The sequence below is a fragment of the Chlorocebus sabaeus genome, unplaced genomic scaffold (assembly GCF_047675955.1).
Source record: "Chlorocebus sabaeus isolate Y175 unplaced genomic scaffold, mChlSab1.0.hap1 unalloc_scaffold_236, whole genome shotgun sequence".
Lineage (NCBI taxonomy): Eukaryota > Metazoa > Chordata > Mammalia > Primates > Cercopithecidae > Chlorocebus > Chlorocebus sabaeus.
The window spans coordinates 208,051-230,337 of record NW_027327522.1 but is presented as its reverse complement, the minus strand read 5'-3'; the positions used below and the strand labels follow the sequence as shown (position 1 = coordinate 230,337).

General features: G+C 49.9%; 1 protein-coding gene and 2 long non-coding RNA genes across 6 annotated transcripts; 2 read left to right on the top strand and 1 right to left on the bottom strand.

Moving 5' to 3' along the window:
* The first annotated feature begins 900 nt into the window (after positions 1–900).
* LOC140711160 (uncharacterized) lies at positions 901–15,914 on the top strand. Its single transcript, XR_012092302.1, has 2 exons — positions 901–989; positions 15,789–15,914. It is a non-coding gene; the product is annotated as an uncharacterized lncRNA (long non-coding RNA).
* Positions 997–4,556, top strand: LOC140711156 (uncharacterized). Its single transcript, XM_073014064.1, has 3 exons — positions 997–1,725; positions 2,478–2,757; positions 2,877–4,556. Exons 1-3 carry the CDS (start codon positions 1,614–1,616, stop codon positions 3,355–3,357), a joined length of 873 nt encoding a protein of 290 aa, XP_072870165.1. The 5' UTR covers positions 997–1,613; the 3' UTR covers positions 3,358–4,556.
* LOC140711158 (uncharacterized) lies at positions 13,213–22,256 on the bottom strand. 4 transcript variants are annotated; one of them, XR_012092300.1, is made up of 4 exons: positions 22,134–22,234; positions 19,448–20,332; positions 16,897–18,916; positions 13,213–15,581 (listed from the first exon to the last, which is right to left on the bottom strand). It is a non-coding gene; the product is annotated as an uncharacterized lncRNA (long non-coding RNA). The 4 variants fall into 4 exon arrangements; XR_012092298.1 differs by having other exon boundaries at positions 13,213–18,916; positions 19,448–19,555; positions 22,134–22,256; XR_012092297.1 differs by having other exon boundaries at positions 13,213–18,916.
* Positions 22,257–22,287: the final 31 nt, after the last annotated feature.

The window sequence follows — 22,287 nt, the reverse complement described above, 5'->3', positions numbered from 1 at the left end:
AGGAAAAGGCTGGCCAGCCAGGGAAGTGTCCTGGGCTCTGTCCCAGTGATGACGAACTTGGCTGCCCACAAGGGCAGCCTGTTCACCACAGTGACCCCCGGGGACCACGCCTGCACCCACCTTGCTGAAGATAATTCACTTCTCATCCGTGAAAGAATAAAGCTAGACTAACTCAATTTCACACTCACTTCCAACTTTAACAACTTGTGTTAGGAAATCAAAGACAAGGACTCTGACCATGTCACAAACCCAGGAAGCAAAACCCGAGACTAACGGAATGATGCCACCTTCGCAGTTCCGAGCTCTACTAGTTGTTTTTCTTTTCTGGTCTGTTTTTCTCTTTTGGTTTAAATTGTCTCTGTTTCTCCCTCTCTGTGTCTCTCTCCTGGTTGCTCTGTCTCTCTGTGTCTCTTTTTAAGACTCTGTGTGTCTCTGTTTCTCTCTTCCCCTCATCTTTCTCTATCTTTCTATGTCTCTCTGTGTCTCTGCTTCTCTGACTTTTTCTGTCTCTCTCTCTGTCTCTCTCACTCTCCCTCTCTTTCCCTCTCTCTCTCTGTGTGTTTGTTTGTGTGTGTGTGTGTGTGTGTGTGTGTGTCTCACTCTCTTGGTTTCTCACTCTCACTCTCCATCTCGCAGCTCTCTTTGGTTTCACTATGCAAGCTGACTCTCCCCACCTTATAATACAGTGGGATTAGCAGGAACCGAGTGGACGCCACAGCCCCCGTGGGCCCGGGAAATCGCAGCTTCGTCATAGCTAAGCCCGCCGCGCTCAGTTTTTCCCACCACCTGGAGGATCTACTCTCCGTTCGTCCTTCCCGACCTCAGACTACAGAGAATACCTGGGGGCGAAGGTCGAGGAAGCCGCGCCCGGAGGCTCCCAGCGCAGCCCCAGGAGGAATCCTGCCGGCAACTAGAAGCTGTGCGCGCAGCGGGGCTCTGCGCCAACAACCGCCGGAGCGGCCGGGCCTGCTGCGAACTTCCGCATCCAGGTGGGGTCTCCACGCCCCAATTCCACCCCGCCCCGCCATCGGCGCTCCCCGCAAGTGCAGGGCTTCCCCCCGCCCAGACGTTCGCGCCCACTCAAGGTCTCCCTCACCCGGCCCGGGAGATGCTCCCCGCGTTCTATCCCGCCCCACCCTGGCGCGCCCCCCAAACGATGTGACCCCCGCCCCCCTGTGGTCTCCCCTCCCCCGGACGCTTCCCCTGCCCCCACCTGTGGCACTCCGGGCATCTCTGAAGTCCCCAACCAGAGCCTTCCAGCCCACCCGCGAGTCTCGAGCACCAGAGACGCGGCCCCACCCGCAGGGACCCCGCCTACCTGTGGCGCTATCCCCACGTCTGCGGCCCACCTCACCGCTAGCACGGCCCCCACCTACGACGACCCCGGCGTAGGTGCTCCTGCCCACTCCCGCACCCCGCCCGCACCTGCCCCTTTCCCTGCACCTAGCCACGCCCCCGCTCCCGCAGCCCCTCCCGTGCGCTCGGGCCCCGCCCGTCACCGCCCATTGGCCCTGGGGCGGGGCGGGGCAGCAGTTCCGACTCCCGCGGGCGCGGGCAGGGTCCACATTGCCTACTGCGCACCGGGACTAGCGGCTCCTCTCGACCTCCTCGCCATGGACACTGACGACTCCCAGGCCCCTAAGGGCTCCTTGCGGAAGTTCCTGGAGCACCTCTCCGGGGCCGGCAAGGCAGTCGGCGTGCTGACCAGAGGCGAGGATGCTCAAGGTGCGCACCTCCCTCCCGGCGGCGAGGGAGGGGCGGACGGAGCCGAGGAGAACAAGGCGAAGGGGATTTGGGGGATGGGGCAGAAGAGGGGGGAAGCGACGGGAGGACGCGGGGAAAGGTGGAGGAGCGATGGGAAGAACCAGGGAGAAGAGCGGGGAAGCGATGGGGAGAACTGGGGAGAAGCCCGTGCCCGGCAGCGGCAGGGGTACCTGCGGGGCGGCATGAGCCAGCAAGGCAGCCCCCGGGTCCTTGCCGGGTGGGGCGGAGGAGGAAGGGACATGGCGGTAGGAACCTCCATCCGGAAGATAGTGAGCTTTCCACCCCCTCCGGTTTATGTTTTAAATTGAGCCTGACAGAGGGGGTCGCCTGGAGGACCCTCGGGAGTCGTTCTGCCTCTGAGCTGTAGGACCCGGCCGGGCTTCCCCTCCGAAGCGTGGGTACAGCGCGATCACTTCCTAAGTGGCCCCCCGCCCTTCAACTCCGCCCCACGCCGCCCCCCAGCATGTCGAGGAAGAAATGGCCGGGTCCCCGCGCGCCTCCTGTCGCCTCGTGCCCCGCGCGGCGTGGGCGGGGTCCTGGCTGCTGCAATGCGGGACGCGGAGGGAGTGCTCTGGGTTCCCGCCTGGCGTCTCCGAGGCGGTCCGGCAGCCCCTCGCGTTTCCGCTGGGAGATTTTAAAAATGGGTTTCCTGCGCTCGCATGTGCTGTTGCCTTTCGGCTCGTGAGAAAACCGAAAACTAAAATGGGTCCCAGGCCCTCCCCGCAGACCTCCGCGGACGAGAAGGACCAGGAAGCGGGGACTCCGGGACGTCAGCGGCGCCGCGGCGCGGGTTCTGGGTTTCCCCTGCCCTGCAATGTGGAAGCGGCTCTCCAGGAGGGACCCGAGTCTGGGTCCACGACGCGGGCGCGCCAGGAGGACATTTAACATTGAAGAGCCGGAGGTGGTGGAGACTGCGCGCCCCAGGCCCCGGGTGCACGTGAGGGCGCCGGTGACCGGACGGTGGAGCGCCCCAGGCCGCGCAGCCCCTGGCGGGTAGATCGGCGCTTCCCAGGCGAACGCCACCTGGGAGCCTTAGTGATAGCGCGGGCTGGAGACGCGACGCGCCCGGGGCTGGGTTTTGATTTTTATTTTCCCGGTTCCTCCTGCCGCAGATGCGTGGAAAGGCGCGGATGGCGGATTTCCTCCCGTTTCGGGACCGCGCACTGCACAAGGATGGAGCGGGAATGGGCCCCCGCCCTCGGTCCCGGTGACCTTCCCTTCGCCCTTGAGCGCTCGGGGCGGCACGGGTGCTGCATGTTGGGGCGCTGTCAGCGCCGCCCCGCCCGCCGCGAGCGCCTACGTGATGCCCGGCCCGTCGTCTCCATGCGCCCTGGCCCTGACATCCGTACGCCGCGCGCTCCCCGAGCCAGCAGCGCAGCCTCCCTAGGCCCAGCGCCCCCCTCCCCGCGGGACACCCCGGTGGCAGCGCCAGGCCCCGCCCGGCAGCCCGCCCCCCAGCGCCCGGGGAAGTGCTCTGGCGTTAGCGTTCTAGTTAAAGGACCCCAGCATCAGCGTTCCTCCTGCAGGGTTGGGTTCTCAGAGAAAGAAAAGGTGATGCAGCAGAGGATGGGATTGGAGAAATTAGGAGAGTGAAGTGGAAGTAGCCTAGCCAGCGTGACTTAAACCGGCCGGGAGATGTGCGAGTACGAATGGAGCCGCCTTGGGGTCCTAATAGGACCCAGAGTGGCTTCTCAGTCAAAGGCCTTCAGAAGCAGAGGGAGCACCTGCAGTGACCTTACCTGGGCCGCGAAAGACAAGAAACCTTCGGCACGGGAAGAGGAACTGACCTCTGGAAGCCACCAGGGCAGGTGGAAGGTCAGGGTTTCAAGGTGATTTTGGAATTTAAGTGCTGTGGGTCCTGCACAGTGGCTCATGCTTGTCATGCGAGTGCTTTCGGAGGCTGAGGCAGGAGGGTCACTTGAGCCCAGGAGTTCCAGAGCAGCCTGGACCACATAATGAGACTCTGTGTCTACAAAAAATAAAAAAGAAAGAAAAACACATTAAGATGCTGTATGTATTGGAAAGTATTTATGGGTCATTCTTTTGAGCTCCATGTCCAAAAGCTTGCTAAAATGCTTGGGAGTTTGTGTACAGGTACGTGAAATTAGGATACATTGGCAGAATCTCCGTGTTCTCTGTTGCCCTGGTTTTGCCACCTGGGAGGAGTTACACATATTGGAGGTTAGTAAGTCCACGCCTCTTCTCTTCTGGGGAAAAAGGTACTTTGGAAACCAGTATTATGTGGGAACGTGGCTTGGTTGGTACAGCCTCGGGTTAATGGGAGACAGCTGCTCTCAGCTCTGCAGATGGCATCAAATACGGTGGCCTTGAGCCCACGTGGGTCACACCTGGGCTGTCCCTGGGAAAGCCCGCCATGGCGGGTCGCCTGGGCTTTCTTTCCCTGGCAGAGCCGAAGTCAAAATTTTTTTGTAAACTCTGTAAAGAGCTTTACCCTTCCGAGGTATGATCTTGAACCTGTTGGAGCATTTGGACCCATTTCTTTTAAGGAAGTTCACCTCCAGATGTGCTTAGAGGGCCTGGTCTTAGCTGCCACAGATTTACAAATCCTTTAAGTAAGTTATTCCTCGAGAATTTATCTGTTGTGCCCCCATTCTTTTTGCCATTTTATTCTGATTCTATATTAGTACTTGATTTTCCCTGACATAGAAGACTATTGCCTGTAGCTGGAGGTCAGAGAACACATTCACATTCAAGTATCAATTTCAGGGGAATTATCTGTCAGATGTGAAATTATGGTACAATTCAATATATTAAAATGACCATAGCTACCATTTGTTGAAAATATTTTGTGTACTAGGAGCTTTACAATTCTTATCTCCAAGCCTAGATACATGGTCCCAAGAGAGGCATGCCCTCATTTTGGAAGTGGGGAGAAAGACTCACAAAGAAAAATAACTTAGGTAAGGGAGTGAGGTGCATACGCGATTGTGGTAGGAGCAAAACAGATCCTAATTCCAAATATTGTACTCTCCCTTAGACCACGAAGAGTACTTATGTCTGGCTCTGTCACCCAGGCTGGAGTGTAGTGGTGCCGTTACAGCTCACTGCAGCCTCAAACTCCTGGGCTCAAGTGATCCTCCTGCCTCAGCCTTCTGAGTAGCAGGGAAGACAGGAATGCAGCATCATGACCGGCTAATTGTTATTATTATTTGTAGAGACAGGATCTCACTATGCTGCTGAGACTGGTCTTGAACTCCTGGCCTCCTCTAGTGAGCCTCCTGCCTTGGCCTCCCAAAGAGCTAGAATTACAGACCTGAGCCGTCATGTCAGGCCTCCACCATGCTTTTCAGGGGCCTTTCTTGGTGAAGCTCCTTATTCTAGTTAATGCTCAAAAGTGAGCAAAACCCAACTTGCTCAAAATTACGCAGATATTCTTTGGGTGGTTTTGTAAGGGGAACAGAAAATAACTTTTTATAGCGATAGGAGTCAAGGTGGCAAAAATGATATTAAGGCTTAATACCAACGCGATGGGCTGCTTTTCTCCTCCCAGTAGAGTTCATATTATTTAATTATAATATAAAATTGAAAATATCTTTCCTGTATTCCTGACTCCCCAGGCCTTGAATGAAGAAAGTATTTCTCAGGCTGGGTTTTTTGTTTTTGTTTTTGTTTTTGTTTTTTCCTTCTTCTTTGGGTATCTTCTGTCTCAGGCTCTGGGTTTTTGTTTTTTATTTTTTTTTTTCCCTGCTTCTTTGGGTATCTTCTGTTGTCCCAAGACATATCTGGAAACTTAAATTGATTTTCACCCAACTTAAAATAAGCTCCACAGCTCTGGATCGCGGACTGACCATGACTAAGTACCCACCGCCACATCACGCTGTGCCACACACCAAGAGTGACTCATTGTCTTCGTCACAGGTTGTGGCTTCTGCAGGGCCTGGTACCTGGTGGAGCTGAGTGTACTGGGAAGTCCAGGGGCATTCTTAGGGTGGGCTGGATGCGAAAGCGGCGTCCTTTTTGCCTGTGGTGACGTGAACATCAATACAGTATTTATAGAAAGTTCACAGAAATGTAGTAAGCTTCAACCTTTCCAATCCTAGTGAGAATAGCTAGCGTTTAGTGACTCTGTTATGTGGCAGGCCCTCAGTGATCCTGGGCACTGACTTATCCCCACTTTACACATGAGCAAGGGATGCCCGAGGTGTACCGGCTTCCCTGAGTTCACAGAGCTCCCTGGTGTGGCCAGGCCCTGTGGCTGCTGCAGGGATGTTCAGGGCTGCGTGTAGCTGTGTCTTCACTGGTGTCCATCCTGCGCCCAGCACCACGCCTGGCGCTTGACAGGAACGCAAGCGTTTGCTGCCTGCCTCCCGCCTGGAATCTCCACTGAGGAGCAGGAAACCAGGGGTTCTAGCTGTCTTCTTCATTCATGAAGTCCTTTAGAGGAATTCAACCTTCTCTAATCAAAAGTTTCCAATATCCTCAGGTCAATGCGTATAAACTGTTAAGACTTCAAGATTACAACCTAAAAACCGAAGTCAGAAGTGTGAGGTTTCAATTGACTGGACATGCATTAGGTCAATGACACACATATTTATTGGACACCAGGCTTGAGCCCCACATGGGCACCTTTGGTATCTGAAGCAATATTCCTTGGGTGGTTTTGTGAGGGGAACAGAAAATGACTTTTTATAGCGATAGGAGTCAAGATGGCAAAAATGATATTAAGGCTTAATACCAATGTGATGGGCTGCTTTTCTTCCCCCAGTAGAGTTCATATTATTTAATTATAAGATAAAATTGAAAATCTCCGAAGCAATGCTTCAGAGCCCAGTAGGATGGAAGAGGAAACTGAGAACAGTGCCATTTCTCCTCACACAGCTCCGGCGCCCCTCACCATCCTGTGCACACACATTCTTTGATGGGATCTTTTCAGTGTAAAGTGCAGTAATTAATTTTGCAAAACTTACTGGGTCTGGGAGGCAGATGATGAGTGATGGTGTCACCCCATCACACAGTGGGAGATTTATATGATGGCATCATTTTCTATGAATGCAGACCACCTTGTGTGCCATACTCGGATGACCCTTCGAAGCTAGACATTTTGTCATCTTTCAAAAGAAGCATGTTTTCCCCCTTGGTTACAGAAAACTAAAAGCTTTTGATACAGGACTCCAACCTTTTATCAGGGAGAATCAGGGCTCTTTAAATAAGCTCGACCAGTCGGATGGGCCGTCAGAAGCAATTAAAATTAGAAAGATGAAGATGCGGTAACAACCTGGTCAGGGCAAATGTCAGGATACCAGATTGCATGTTCACAGTTGCGTTTCTGGTAAGAACGTGCGGGTGAATATGGAACAGAGGGCCATGTGTCAGTAGTTGGGTTGCATTTTATGTTTCTTTTCTACAAGCCCTTTCTGGTGTTGTGTTCGTGTTTATTAGAGAGTAGCTGCCCAGAGGCTGCCGTTTCCCTCCCCACTCCTCCGTTCTCTGCATCTTCACCCCCAACTCCCAGTACTTTGGAATTACAGTCATTGTGCTTGTCAGGATGGAAGAGGCAGCCAGACACATGGCAGATCAGAGCACTGAGAGGCAGAGACTTAATAAGTCCCGCCGTGGCCCCACTGTCTCGAGTGCTGAGATAGGGCCTCGGTGTTTTTCTCTGCAGAATGGAGGCATCACTCAGTCTCTATCTTCTCTCCCTGTCTCTTTCTTCACTCCCCCCTTCCCTAACACACATCCACAGTGAAAGTCTTCAGGAGGCAAAAGAGAAAAGGCTGGACTGTGCTGGGCCCCCCCAACCCCGGGGCCCATTTGCTGTCTTCCCAGCTTCCGTGTGCCCAGAGCCGCCTGGGGGAGCCTTTGGAGGTGCAGATCCTGACTGTGTGGGTCTCAGTGAGGCTCCGACTCTCACGGGGAGGCGCCGGTGCTGCGGGTCCCCCTGGGGGCAGTGCCGCGGTTTGCAAATCCTGCAGATCAGCTTCTCCACTTCTCCAGGTTTCTCCAACATCAGATGCTCCCAGGAGTCCGGTGGGATTGTTTTCTGACTTTGACCAGGATTTTGACGGAGAAGATTCATTAATATAGGACCCCTTGTCTTAATGTACATATGTAAATGATCTGATCTGAAGTTTTCTGAATGGAAAATGATTGAAGGAGTGGCATCCAGTAGCCTCGGGGAGTCATTCCGTCATATCTTTTCAGCTGTGTCTTACTACGATTAAGATTTTGTTTGTGTGTGTGGCGGGGCGGGTGGGGGACGTTGAGATGGAGTCTCGCTCTGTTGCCCAGCCTGGAGTGCAGTGGCTTGATCTGGGCTCACTGCAACCTCTGCCTCCCGGGTTCAAGTGATTTTCCTGTCCCAGTCTCCCAAGTAGTTGGGATTATAGACATGTGCCGCCATGCCCACCTGATTTTTTTTTTTTTTTTTTTTTTGTATCTTTAGTAGAGATGGGGTTTCACCATGTTGGTCAGGTTGGTCTCGAACTCCTGACCTCAAGCGCTCCACCTGCCTCGGCCTCCCAAAGTGCTGGGATAACAGGCTTGAGCCACCACCCCCAGCCTTATTTCTGTGTTTCTGTAATCATTGCGCACATTAACGACCGCCTTCGGTGAGTCAGGGCAGGCTTTAGGCAAAAGAACTAAGCCATCTCCGCCCCTGCGGCTCTCACTCCTGCGGTGAGGTGCGGGTACAATGTACCTGTAGCCGGACCTGAGAAGAAAAGCTCCTGTCTTATGAAAGGGCCCGGGGAGCCTCTGGTTGGGGCCGTTTGACCTGACCGGAGGGTGAGGGAGGAGTCGGTAGAGGTGGGTGGGCCAGTGGAGGACTTTGGATTCGCCTTGGGGGAACTGGGAAGCAGACTGACTGTCTCCGATAAGGGTGGCTTTGTGGAGAGGAGAGGACAGGAGGGGAGGTCGTGAGTTTAGGGTCTCACAAGGAGCGGCCACAGATGGAAGGTTATGGGGTGGGGCATGTGGCAGGGCAGCCTTGTGCCAACAGACACACCCCGCCGAGGAGACCCAGGGACTCAGCTATGACAGCTGGAAGGCGGAGCATGTGAGCTGCAGCAGACACAGGCAGGTGGGGTAAAAGGAGAGTCTTCGCAGCAGTGCTTAGAATAGCAAAAAGTGGGAAAACCAGCAAAAAACTATCAATAGGAGATTAATGAATCCATTATGGCACCTGGAATGGAAGGAATTTTTGTCAGCGTTTAATAAGGAGCTTTGTGCTGGTCGAAAGTCAGGAGGTGCCCAGTACACTCAAGGGCAGTATTGAAGAGCTGAGTCCAGAGCAGCTCTGCACAGCAGATCCCCCTGGGGCCAGAGGGGCCGTTTGCAAATCCAAGCAGATCCGCTTCTTGAAGGTTTCTCCAACGGGAGCATCTCCCAGGATTGAGGCTTGCATGGGTGGCCTGTGTTATATATGCAATTTTAAATGATCTAGTTGCCACATTAAAGAAAGGCAGGTCCGGAGGGGGGGACGCTGGGTGCCATGACTCACGCCTGTAATCCCAGCACTTTGGGAGCCCAAGGCAGGTGGATCACTTGAGCCCAGGAGTTTGAGGCCAGCCTGGGCAGCATGGCGAGACCCAGTCTCTACAAAAAATACAAAACAATTAGTTGGATGTGGCAGTGCACACCTACAGTCCCAGCCCCGTGGGACATTGAGGTGGGAGGATTGCCTGAGCCCAGGAGTTGGAGGCTTCAGTGAGCTGTGACTGCACCGGTTCACTCCAGCCTGGGCAACAGAGTGAGACCCTATAAATAAATAAATAAATAAATAAATAAATAAATAAATAAATAAAGTGAGACCCTATCTATAAATAAACAAACTATATTTTCTATTCAGCCCACTATTTTGATAACAATCAGTTATTGTGTTATTAATATTTTACACTGTTTTCCATACTTAAGTCTTTGAAACCCAGTGTGTAAAGAATCTTCAAGTACATCTCCATGTGGACGGGACACACGTGGCCAGCGGCTCCTCTGAGGGACAGTGTGGTCACGGCGATGGGTGGCGTGTGCTGCCTGTACATAGAAGGTCCCCGTGTGAGTGTTTCTGCGAAGGCCCTGAGGGATGGGCAGGGGAGGGCCAACACCGTCCCAGCCACACAGAGGACCCTGGAATGCAGCAGGCTGCCAGCGCGCCCCCACCCCAGCCCCTCTGCTGCCTGAGCTCTTTCCCAGATGTCCACTTAGCTAACCTCCCTCACCTTCTTCCCTTTCCTTCTTTCCCCAAACGTCACTCTCAGGCAGGTCTGCAGGCTCTCCGATTGTCAATGGCAGCCCATCTCCATCCTCCACCCTCTTAACACCCCCCACCCCACTTGCTATTTTTCTCCTCAGTGCTTACGGCCATCCACCCCTGGGCATCATGCATTTGTTCACTGTGTTTCTTGCTTTCGGGTCTCTCCTGATTGGAACAAGCTCCGCCAGGACCAGAGGCTTTCCATTTTGTCACCGATGCATCCACATAGCTCCCGGCAGAGATGGCGCTTGGGGCACCTGAGGTGGACAGTGGCTGGTGGTTGAGCCCTACAGATTTATCTCAAGCCCTCCCCTGACCCTACCGGAAGACACGGTGGTCTGCACAGTCCAGATAGTCAGAGAGGCCCCCCGGCTCGATGACTTTGAACCGGCGGGGCTGGGGAGGGGGGAACAGCACCGTCGACAGAATCCCCCCTTGGTATCCCACCTCCCCATGCCTACATAATCCCTGCATTATCAAAGGAGAGACCCCTAGAAGGAGGTTTGGCAGCAGGAGTGAGATCAGCGCAGTGTAAGCTCATTTTCTGACAAACCAGTGGGAGGAGTTGGCAAACTGACTTTCTCAAAAAGAATGTATGCATCGAAATTAGCAAGTGAATGATCAGCAGTGTGGGAAAATTCAGGAAAAGCAGTTCAGTGCTGTGAGAGAGGGCGAGGCAGGGAGCTTTATTACTCCAGACAACGGAGGAGGTAAAAGGATAGACCTAGATTATTTCACTAGAGTTCATCTATTCTTTTTTTTTTTTTTTTTTTTTTTTTTTTTTTTTTTTTTTTGAGAGGGAATCTCGCTCTGTTACCCAGGCTGGAGTGCAGTGGCGCAATCTCGGCTCACTGCAACCTCCGCCTCCCGGGTTCAAGCGATTCTCTTGCCTCAGCCTCCCAAGTAGCTAGGACTACAGGCGCATGCCACCACGGCCGGCTCAGTTTTCTTTGTATTTTCAGCAGAGAGGAGTTTCACCCTGTTAGCCAGGATGGTCTCAATCTCCTGACCTCGTGATCTGCCTGCCTTGGCCTCCTAAAGCGCTGGGATTACAGGCGTGAGCCATCGTGTCCAGCCTATTCCTTTTTTTAAAAAAAAATACAATTTAGATTTTATCAGAATAGAATCCTAGGAAGCTGAGATTTGTAAACTGGGAAATCCATCTCCTCCAAGTAGCCAGGAAATAAGCCAGGTGACCTAAGTCATTCTTGCTAGGCCCTGGTGTGGGCCGGGGATGACTGACTCAAGGAAGAAGCTGTCTTGTGACTCTCTTACCTGCACTGTCGTTTAGTAAGAAGCTGTTAAAAAGTATATCATATGAAGAAAGTGATTTACTAATTGATCAGAGTAATAACCACATATTTCCTATGTAACCACTCCTTCATTATCTCCAACTTTATCTTTGGTTCTCATGACAAGATTATCACTTCCCAGAAAACTGGGTTTTTTTGCAAATTACCAGGAGGTGTTTTTCCAAATGGTAAGGTTCTTCTTTGGTGGGAAGATGTTTTCTCCTGGAAATCCTTAGGAAAGTTATTTGATTCTTGGGTTGGGCTCCCAAAACCAAAACAAAACAAGATGGATTATCCCCAGGATACCTGAGCTATAAGGACAATCTGTAGCTTGAGCGTGGAGTGAAAGACACTGAAACTGCCCTTTGTCCCAAATGGCTGTGTGCCGGGGCCCTAGAACAGCCCTAAGGAGGTGGTGAAACAGGTGACATTTACCTGTGAGGCTGAAAGCCCTCATTGCCAGGCTGTGAAAGTCCGCACTGCAGGTGTGCACGTCTTTATCCCTGTCCTGTGGGTGACAGAGCCTGCCAGTGAATGCTGGTGCATTTCCTTCTTGCTTTTCATCCACCCGTGTTCTCCTCCCTCCTAACCCCTCACTGAATGTTCCTGGGGCTTCATCAGGTTTCACCCTGCAGGGCCCAGCAGGAGGCAGCTGATTTGCAGTCCTCACCATTCAGAAGTTCAGAGGGAGGGCTTAGAACCAAACAGGCTCCACCCCCAGGCAATTAAATGAGCATCTGGCCTCAGCAGGCATTATTTTCCTTCAAGTTCCCATTGGTGACTCTAAGGCACAGGTATCATAATAGAGGAAATCAGGAAGTCTTGAAAGTTAAAAGGAAATAAAACTAGGGTTTACCCTGTAGCTTCACCACTTCACTAAGGTCGTTACCTTCCAGTAATCAGTTTATCCCCCTCAGAGCCTCAGCTTTCTCATACCTCCAGGGAGGTGTCAGGAGCTCTGCGGGCTTCCTGTGAGAATAATCCGGGCCTGGGCTCTAGCTGTGGGTGTGCAGTCAGCAAGGGACGCCCTACTAGGTCCCACCAAGTGCTGCCAGCCCCTGAGCTCAAGGAGGACACGTGAAGAAAAGCCCTTTGCAATGTAGGGCTCCATCCCACCAACGTGCAAGTGAATAGAAGTCCTTTCAAGACCTAGTATTGTGTATTTTTAAAAGTGTGGTGCCCCATCACCTGGAAATTGCTAGAAATGCAGGTTCCCAGGCTCCCTCTCCACCTGTGAAACCCTGGGGGTGGCCCAGCTACCTGGGGTGCCGCGGCCGCTGATGGTGCTCCTGCTGTGGGGCGGTGTCACTGTTCTTTCCAGGTGGGTACAGGTGGACCCAGGGGTGGGGGGTGGGGAGAATCCCACAGGGACTTCAGGGACTGAGTTTAGTGCTGGGGTGTGTTTCTACTCTGCACAGGAGTCTCCTGGGGTCACCTTGTGTATCATGTCCAGCTTTTTTTTTTTTTTTTTTTTGAGACAGTGTCTCGCTCTATCGCCCAGGCTGGAGTGCGATGGCGCCATCTCCACTCACTGCAAGCTCCTCCTCCCGGGTTCACAGCATTCTCCTGCCTCAGCCTCCTGAGTCGCTGGGACTACAGGCGCCTGCCACCACACCCAGCTAATTTTTGTACTTTTAGTAGAGATAGGGTTTCACCACGTTGGTTAGGCTGGTCTTGAACTCCTGACCTCAGGTGATCTCCCCGCCTCGGCCTCCCAAAGTGCTAGAATTACAGGTTTGAGCTACCATGCCCAGTGGGCTAATTTTTAAGTTTTAGAGATGGGTTCTCACGGTTACTCTTGCTGGTCTCAAACTCCTGGCCTCAAGCAATTCTCCCATCTTAGCCTCCCAAAGTGCTTGAATTTGCAGGCATGAGCCAACACACCTAGCCAGAAATTGATCTTTCATTTTAAACTTCATCTAGAGATGTGACAAAAACCAAACGAAGTATTTGTTAAAATACTTTATAACCCTAGGTACAGTAATAGAGTAATCCAACTGACAATTTCACAAAAGTCAATTTTTGGCAACAAGTTCAAGGTTATACATGTTAATAAAGATAACACATTTATTCAACCAGAAGAAAAAGGTTACAATGACAGAATTTATCTTTTTCTTTACTATGTTGTCTGAGCTATGGTTAAGGTTTGGGGAACTAGTATCTTAAAGAACCTTCAGAAATTTCTCATTCTAGAATTTAGAAACAAATTTTACACTCTCGGGGTTGAGAGAATCCAGGAGCAATCACCACCCCTAGTGTCCCGATGCTACTCTCCAAAGGCCCTTCCCCACTAGCCACAGAAATCAGAGCTCCCTGGGAAACAGACAGTTGAGCCTCTGGAGGAGGAAGGCCTGGCTGTGCCTGCGTTAGGGAGGTGGGGATGGGGGCATACAAACCAAAGAAGTGAGACCAAAATGGGCCAACAGCTGTGGCAAATGTCGGCATAAAAATAAATAAATTCCATCTGATCACATGGTCTCAAATATATACATATACAGAAATATTTGTGAGGTCACAGTGGTACTAAAAAACAAAACAAAGACGACTGGGGGGAAAAAAAGAAGAAAAGAAAGAACTCTTTTCTCCATGTTGGGTGCAGTGGCTCACACCTGTAATCCCAGCACTTTGGGAGGTCAAGGTGGGCAGACTGTTTGAACTCAGGAGATCGAGACCAGCCTGGGCACCACGGCGAGACTCTGTCTCTACAAAAAACATTAGCAGTAGCTGGGCATGGGGGTGCACATCTGTAGTCCCAGCTACTCAGGTGGCTGAGGTGGCCCAGGAGGCTGAGGCTGCAGTAAGCTAAGACCATGCTATTGTAGTCCAGCCTGGGGGACAGAACCAGACCCTGTCTTTAAAAAAAAAAAAAGACAGCTTCTTCTGTCAACATTAGAGGTAGTTCCTGCACCACCCCTCCTCCTCAAACTGGACTTCCCAGGGAGAGCAGCCGCCCCTGCCTTTTCCACAGAACCATATTTCAAGATAACCCAAGAGCCCCAGCTGATGTGGAGCTCTTCTTTGAAGAAGTCCAGCAAACGAATGAAGAATTACAGAATTTGAAAACTTCACAAACTCTAATAAATGATTCAGGCAATAATCCTCAATGAATATGAAAACCATTAATAGGTTGATGAGGAATTATCACAGGACACCAGAAACTCAAGTGCACCAGATGGTCTGTGGCTGAAGGGAGAAAGCAGATCTTCACAAGACAGTGGCCGACTCTCAGCATGCACCCTGCTGGTGTGAGACCCCCCGGTGGAGGCAAGCAGGCCTCACACGATGGTAGGATGTGGCCATCAATGCAGAACTCCCCACGAGGGACTCTGCTTAAAAAGGCGCAGCCTGACTCAAACTAAGGCTTTGGATCTAAGTTCCAGTTCTCAGGAAACACAGGAACATGGCACCCAACACCACACAGGAGCAGCCAGGACACCTGGAAAGTGAGAGCGCCTGGAGGAAACCCGGCCTGCACACTCCTCTGCCGTCCCCGAGAGGGTGTCCAGGAGAGACCCGGGCTGATCAGGTGTGATCTGTGGGACCCTGTGCAGCAAACACTTTGGGGCCAACTAGAAAATGTGAATATGGAATAAGAAATAGGCAGTTTTATGAAAGTATGTTTTATTCTATTAAAACTGAAAATGGCATTAGCTCATGTAAGAAAAAATCATGTTTTCAGGTCACAAATTCAAATATTTAGTGGTAAATGATGACATTTATAATTTACTTCCAAAAACTTCACAAGGAAAAGGATATCTATTATGTGATAAGTGTTTAGGGGCTCATTATCCTAGTCTACTTTTCTGTATACTTGAAAGTTTTCATAATTGTTTTTATATAAACTAACCTTGCAAATATGTTTTTACATTAGCATTTATATGTAAATTATTAGTGTTTTATAGGATACGTATAACTATATTATTACTATAATGACCTTATACTAGTGACATAAGAAACAAGCGATAGATCAGAAAGTGAGGATGTGATGAAGGTTCTGTGACTGCATCCACTATCGGAAGAGCACTTCTCCATGCCAAGGAGAGGCTCGAAGCTAAGCATTGCTAAATGTGAGAGACACCATGTCATGAAATTGGAAGAACACACACAAGTTAACTTTCCACAATCCACCATCAAACTTTTCCAACAAAATATTACCTAGCATTGCTTGGGTGATAGTGAGTGGTATGAAATTGCTTAAGCTTCTCCCACATAAGCTCCGGGATGCACAGTGGGTCACCCCTGGAGACCACTGAGTACGTGTGGTCGGGAAGAAGTCTATTTTGAAGGTGCTGGGGGAATATCCTCTCATTGTCTGTCTTGAAATGTGAAATAAATAAGAATATATACATTTAAAATAATACACACATACATTACTTACAATATAGCCAATTGATCACATTCTGGTGCATATGCCTGTAATACTTTGCAAATAAAACTGTTCTAATGGTAACAAAAAAAAAAAAAAAGACACCCCTGCAGGCATTGTTTAACACCGTATTCAATCACTCATCACCCATGCACAGGACCCAAGGATTGAGAACAATGGACTTTTTGATGTGTGTTGCAAATTGGAGGGATCACCAGGTCTGCCCACCAGCCAGGAGGGAAGTGGGGAGAAGCTCTCACCCTAACTTGAGTTTTAAGAAGGCTCCTTGGAAGAAAAGACCACCAAACTGAGAATGAAAGGTAAGAAATAGTTCACCAGCTGAGGGGGGCTACGGGAGTCAGAGAGCAGGCCACCCACAAGCCCCAGGGACACCAGCACAGGCAGGTTGTCAAAGTCACAAGGGGACATGAAGACACGGGCCCAGGACAGCAGCTCTTAATCCAAAATGGTCTCAAGGCTCCTTTACACTCTGAAAAATTAACCCATTTATGCCTGAGGTTGCAATTTTTTTGGTAAAAATTCAGACCTTGGCAATGACCTTGAGCTGTAGGATATAAATAACTCCCACAAGCTTAGGATTCCAATAATGGAACACGAGGCATAAATGGGTTTTAATGAGGACCCAAGCAGCTTTTGTTTATGTGGGCTTTTTTGCCTGTGTAGGTGCCTGTGTGTGTTTATATAATTTTTCTATATTCTAAATTAAAGCTGAGACATTTAAAAACTACTTATGCATTAAGGTAAGCCATCATTACATGATAATATAAATATGTTTGAAAAATATTTCTCATAACAAAGTAAAAAACTGACTACTTAGAGTGATGCTGTGTTGCCTTTTTTGCAAACCTCTGTAGTGTCTGGGTCAGAGGTGAAGCTGGACTCCCCCATCTGCTCTGTATGCAGCTTGGTGCGTGTCACACACCTCGCCACGCAGCCTCTAGAAAGTACACCATGTACTTGGGCAAGAATGAGTGAAAAAGACAATGTGTTGATAGTGGTATGAAAAGAGCTTTTCTCTCGCTGCAGATCATACACGGGGGTCGTCAGACATGGTCTGAGACAGCATCCTGGCCCTGCTAATCCCCTGGCTTCTGCTCACAGCACTGACCTAGCTAATCCAAGAACATGTCACCTATAATGAGAATATTATATAAAAATCAACCACCTTCCAGATGTGTCTGTATCATGGTTCTGTACATGGGTAAGGTAAGCTGAACACAACATTAAAAAGAAAGAAAACTTACAAACCCTCCCTTCATCTCACTAAAGACGACTCCTTTAAAGACCAAGGGTGTCTGGGGTCGCTAGGATTCTCGTGTTCCAGCCGCCATCCTTCCTGCCTGAGGACAAATAATTATAAGCTGACAGTGACTCAAATACTAAAGTCTGCATCAACTAGTTAATCACTCATGACATACCAGAAATCCAGCTCGTGTAAACATGGGAAAAAGGTGGCGTCCAAATACACCGAGAGGAGATTCTGAAGGTCCTTGGGATTTTGTGTGGAAAATGGATACAGAGTATAATCACTAGCTGGGTACAAATGAAAAGTGAAATTGTAAAATATAACAGATTTCTACTAAAATTATTGAGTCTCAAGCCTCATTTCCCCTTTGTCCTAGGACAGTAAGTTGTAGCTATTCTTGAGATGAGGCAGTGGCTCCATACTCTGGCCCCCGACCTTACTTTAGGTAAGCCTCCTGGTAAGTGTCCATACTTTTCGGTATGAAAGAAACTGTCTTCTCTTTCAGTCATGCCAGCCGGCCCTCTCCCTCAATCACATACCACGTCCCTGTGATCACAACACTTGCCACCCACTCCGTCCGGGTGCCATGAGTCACCTGGCCAAGCACACACAGCAAGTCGCTGGCAGAGGTGAGACCTCGGGTCTCCTCAGCCCAATCTAGGGAGCCTGCCATCCAACCACCATGCATAAGTGGCCCACTACGACCTGCATCATCTACCGCTGTTAAATTACTCGTTTCCAAGCTTACCGTACTTTGTAACAGATGATCAATGCATTTAAAATCAGCAGATACAGTGAGATGTCTGCTTTCTAACAATATATAGCTTTAATAATAATAGCGCTCATGGTAGCTATTTCTCAAACAAGAAACATGACTTATCATAAGTTTCTATGGCTGGACACAGTGGCTCACACCTTTAATCCCAGCACTTTGGAAAACCAAGGTGATATGGTTTGGCTGCGTCCCCACCCAAATCTCATCTTGAATTGTAGTTCCCATAATCCCCACATGTTGTGGGAGGGACCTGGTAGGAGGTGATTGAATCATGAGAGCGGTTCCCCCCATATTATTCTCGTGACAGTGAGTACGCTCTCACGAGATCTGACAGTTTTATAAGGGGCTTTCCCCTTCACTTGTCATTCTCTTCCCTGCCACCCTGTGAAGAGGTGCCTTCCACCACGATTGTAAGTTTCCTGAGGCTTCCCCAGCCATGCAGAACTGTGAGTCAATTAAACCTCTTTACTCTTTAGGTCATTCTTTATAAATTACCCAGTCTTGGGTATTTCTTCATAGCAGTGTGAGATTAGACTAATACACAAGACAAGAGGATTACTTGAACCCAGGAGTTTGAGACCAGCCTAGACAACAAAGCAAGTTTCCACCTACACACACACACACACACACACAATGAGCCAGGCGTGGGGGCACCTTGTCCCAGTTACTTGGGAGACTGAGGTGAGAGGATCGCTTGAGCCCAGAAGTTTGAGGCTGCAGTGAGCCCAGATCATCCCACTGCACTCCAGCCTGGGTGACATGGTGAGTACCAGTCTCAAAAATAAGTACATTTCTATAAAATTTGAAAAATAAAGGAGTGAGTTTATAGTACTGGCTACTATTAATAAGGACCTCACCCAGAGTGAGGTGTCTTTGCCCTCACTTTGCAGGATTTCACAAATGCTCTGAGTCTGTTGTCAGGACTCCCATGCCTGGACCTTGCCTGGGACCCCCTAGTCACTGCGCTGGTTCCCTTGCTGGAGCCCTGCCCAGAGGCAGCTGCTTTCTTACACCACCCTCTCCAGGAGCTCTTCCCTTTCCCCCCAGCAGCAGCAGCAGCAGCAGCAGCAGCTCCCACCCTTGTCCTTGGCCCTCCGCATGGCATCCACCATGTGCTTCCAGTCACAGCTGCATCAGTCTTTCTAGATGGTAAGTTGTTTTTTAAATTTGCTACAACATCAAGCATAGCACAGAGCCAACAGCTGGCCAAATATGTGAAGTGTGGTCATTTTTAGTTACTATGCTAAAAAAAAAAAAAAAAAAAAAAAAAAGGAAAAGACTTAAGCAAATAACAAAACAAAAATGAATCCATTTTAATATAAACCCAAGTAAGTATAAGTCCACAATTTCTTCTTTATAATTTTGAAACCCAAAAGGCTCAGAAAACTGAAAGATTCTGCAGAAGTTTAGAGCAAACTATTTGATGGCAAAACCTGACTGAACAGATCAGGGCACTGAGTCTTCGTGCTCACACTCAGCGAATCATCAGGTTTGGCTGCAGAAACCTGAGTGTGTCTGATGACAGACCCAGCTGGAAGTGTTACTCTCTCAAATCTGACAAGAATCAGGCTTCGCGGGATTCCAGGAAGGGACCGGGGGTCATTTCTCTTACAAGCTTTGTTCAGCCGAGTAGCCATCATGCAACAGGAGCTGGGCCAGGGCCTTGGGACACGAGGACAAGGCTAGTCTCCACCCTAAAGGGCCCGTACCTATGCCAGAAACCACACCTGCAATGTATGTGGATTTATGAGGAGGTGCCGAGAAGGACCCATACCTGGTTTATGGTGAATCCGTGGATCTTGTCTCCTAGTTGATAGTGTAGAGCCCTCTCACAAGCCCGGTTACTGTTCCATCGCCACGCTCTGTGGTGTGCATGTCTAGACTAAAGGTCATCTAAGTTAGATGAGCTGCAGGAAAATTATCTGGCTAACATTATTCAGCCACATAGTGAAAATACTCTTACATGATAAAGATCATTAATTAGATAAAAATTAAATACTGCATCTTCCAAAATCTTGCACATTCCAGAAAACTAATTTCTGGTAAGACCCTTCCCATTTTAATGACCTTTTATCTTACCTAAAGCTTCAGTGTTGGAAACCTTTTCTTTATACATGTTCAAAAATAACTATAATACAATTATGGTTTAAATTCCCCTTAAGAAACTCTTAAACAAAAGGGCTTCTTTTCCTCACAGAATCCTCACAAGCCTTCAAAATATTGGAAGAAATTCACACTACAGTTAAATCCCATTACATGCCTACCGAATTGGTGAAAACTTTTTAAAAAGCCTAATATTACCAGGAGCTCTCACACACTGCTAGTCATACTGCTCTTATACTGCTACGTACACTGCTACCTGTCCCACAGGGAGTACAAAGTGGAACAACTTTGGAAAAACACTTGGCATTCTTTAGAAAGCTAAGCAGGCAGGGCATGGTGGTTCACACCTGTAATCCCAGCACTTTGGGAAGCCGAAGAGTTCCAGACCAGCCTGGCCAATATGGTGAAACCCAGTCTCTACTAAAAATACAAAAATTAGCCAGGCGTGGTGGCAGGTGCCTGTAGTCCCAGATACTTGGGAGGCTGAGGCAGGAGAATCGTTGAAACCGGGAAGCAGAGGTTGCAGTGGGCCGAGATCACGCCACTACACTCCAGCCTGGGCGTCAAAAAAAAAAAAAAAAAAAAATCTGAATACTGGAAATCCGTTCACCTCTTGGTCTACATCCTCCACACCTTACACTGCTGCACCAGCACTCACAGACAAGATTGTCAGCACAAACTCTGATAGTCCCAAACTCAACTCACCTGGAGGTGTAACGACAGCGAATGGATAAACTGCAGACTAATCATTCAATTAAAAAAAAAACTAACCAACAAAAGTGCCTACAACTGCATATAACAAAGATGAAGGTCACATAATGTTAAACAAAAGATACACACGATACAGTATTATCCTAAACAGGTATTATTCAAACAGGTAACAAGATACTGTCAGAATGCATAGAGATGGTAAAATATTTTTAAAAAGCAAGGACATTTCTGTATGATAGTGCTAATCTAAGCGGGAGGGAGAGGGTTATGAGCAGTTAGGGGAAATCTTCAGCTTGGTCATGCGGACACTTTTTTTTTTTTTTTTTGAGACAAGAGTCTTGCTCTGTTGCCCAGGCTAGAGTGCAGTGGTGCAATCTCGGCTCACTGCAACCTCCACCTCCTGGGTTCAAGCAATTCTCCTGCCTCAGCCTCCTGAGTGGCTGGGACGACAAGTGCTCACCACCACGCCCAGCTAATTTTTGTATTTTTAGTAGGGACGCGGTTTCACCATGTTGGCCAGGCTGGTCTTAAACTCCTGACTTCAAGTGGTCCGCCCGCCTTGGCCTCTCAACATGCTGCGGTTACCGGCGTGAGCCACCGCGCCCAACCTACTTCTTTTCTAATTATTCTCACCTGGATGAGATGGCTTACGCCTGTAAGCCCAGCAATGTGAGAGGCTGAGGAGGGGGATCACTTGAGCCCAGGAGTTCTAAACCAGCCTGGGCAACAGAGCAAGATCCCGTCTCTTCAAAAAAAAAAAAAAAAAAAAAAAACACTTTATTTTCTCAAATTGTACTATATGTCTTACGGGCTTTTCTACATTAATATATCCCACCAAAATATTTTAAAGATATATACAGGGGAAAAGAAAACACCTATTCAGTCACTGTCAACATTATGAAGATATGCTGTAGTCAACATTTGCTTACTGATTTAGCAAATTTCAGAATTATGGGACAGAGACGCATTTTAAGAAGTTACTTATGAGCAAGGACATGATAGGAAACCCATGAGCGGTAAGGCCAGGGTCTCCCCCGAACTTTCCAGTAACCTGCTGCCAAACTCACGCCACGGACGCCCCGTGTCTCCCCCCGGCCTGGGCCGGCAGCGCTGAACTGTTACATTAAATACGGGCTCGTGGATTACCATGAGCACTAAACCGCTTCGTCAGTTTTTTCCCCCATAAACTGAGTCGTTAAAAAACCAAAAAAAGTTAAATTCCGGGAGGCTTCAGTTCTCTGAACACAGCCGGACTTTAAGAGTGGGCTGTGGGCGCCTCGGGTCTCTTAAGGACTCGGCCTCCAACAAAAATGAACTAGGAGCAAAGACACCAGCGAGAACCGCAACTGCCGGCCCCATTTACTACCCCCATTAAAGCCCACTCCAAAGGAGGGCCCTGCCGGGAGCGCCACGGGCAGACCCGGCCCCCAGCCCGGGGCATCGGCCCCGGGGTCCTCCGGCCTCAGAACCCCGGATGTGGGAGCCCAAGGAAGGCCCCGGCAGGGCCTCGGGGTGCGGGGCGCCCACAGTGCGGGGAGCTGCAAGGCTTGGGCGCAGGGACCCCTACGTCTCCGGCCCGCCCTGGACCTTCCTCTCCCGGGAGCCAGCACGCCGAGCACTTCTAGCCGCCGACCGCAGCGCCTCACCCGCCGCTCAGCCGCCTCAGAGAACTCAACCCCCTCCGCGCGCCACAGCGCCACATGGCGTAAGACCAGCTCGGGGCTGGCGAGGGACCCCACTTAACGCGACGTAGGGCGTGGGGCGGGGCTTGCCGTGACGGCCACCACTCCTATTGGTCAG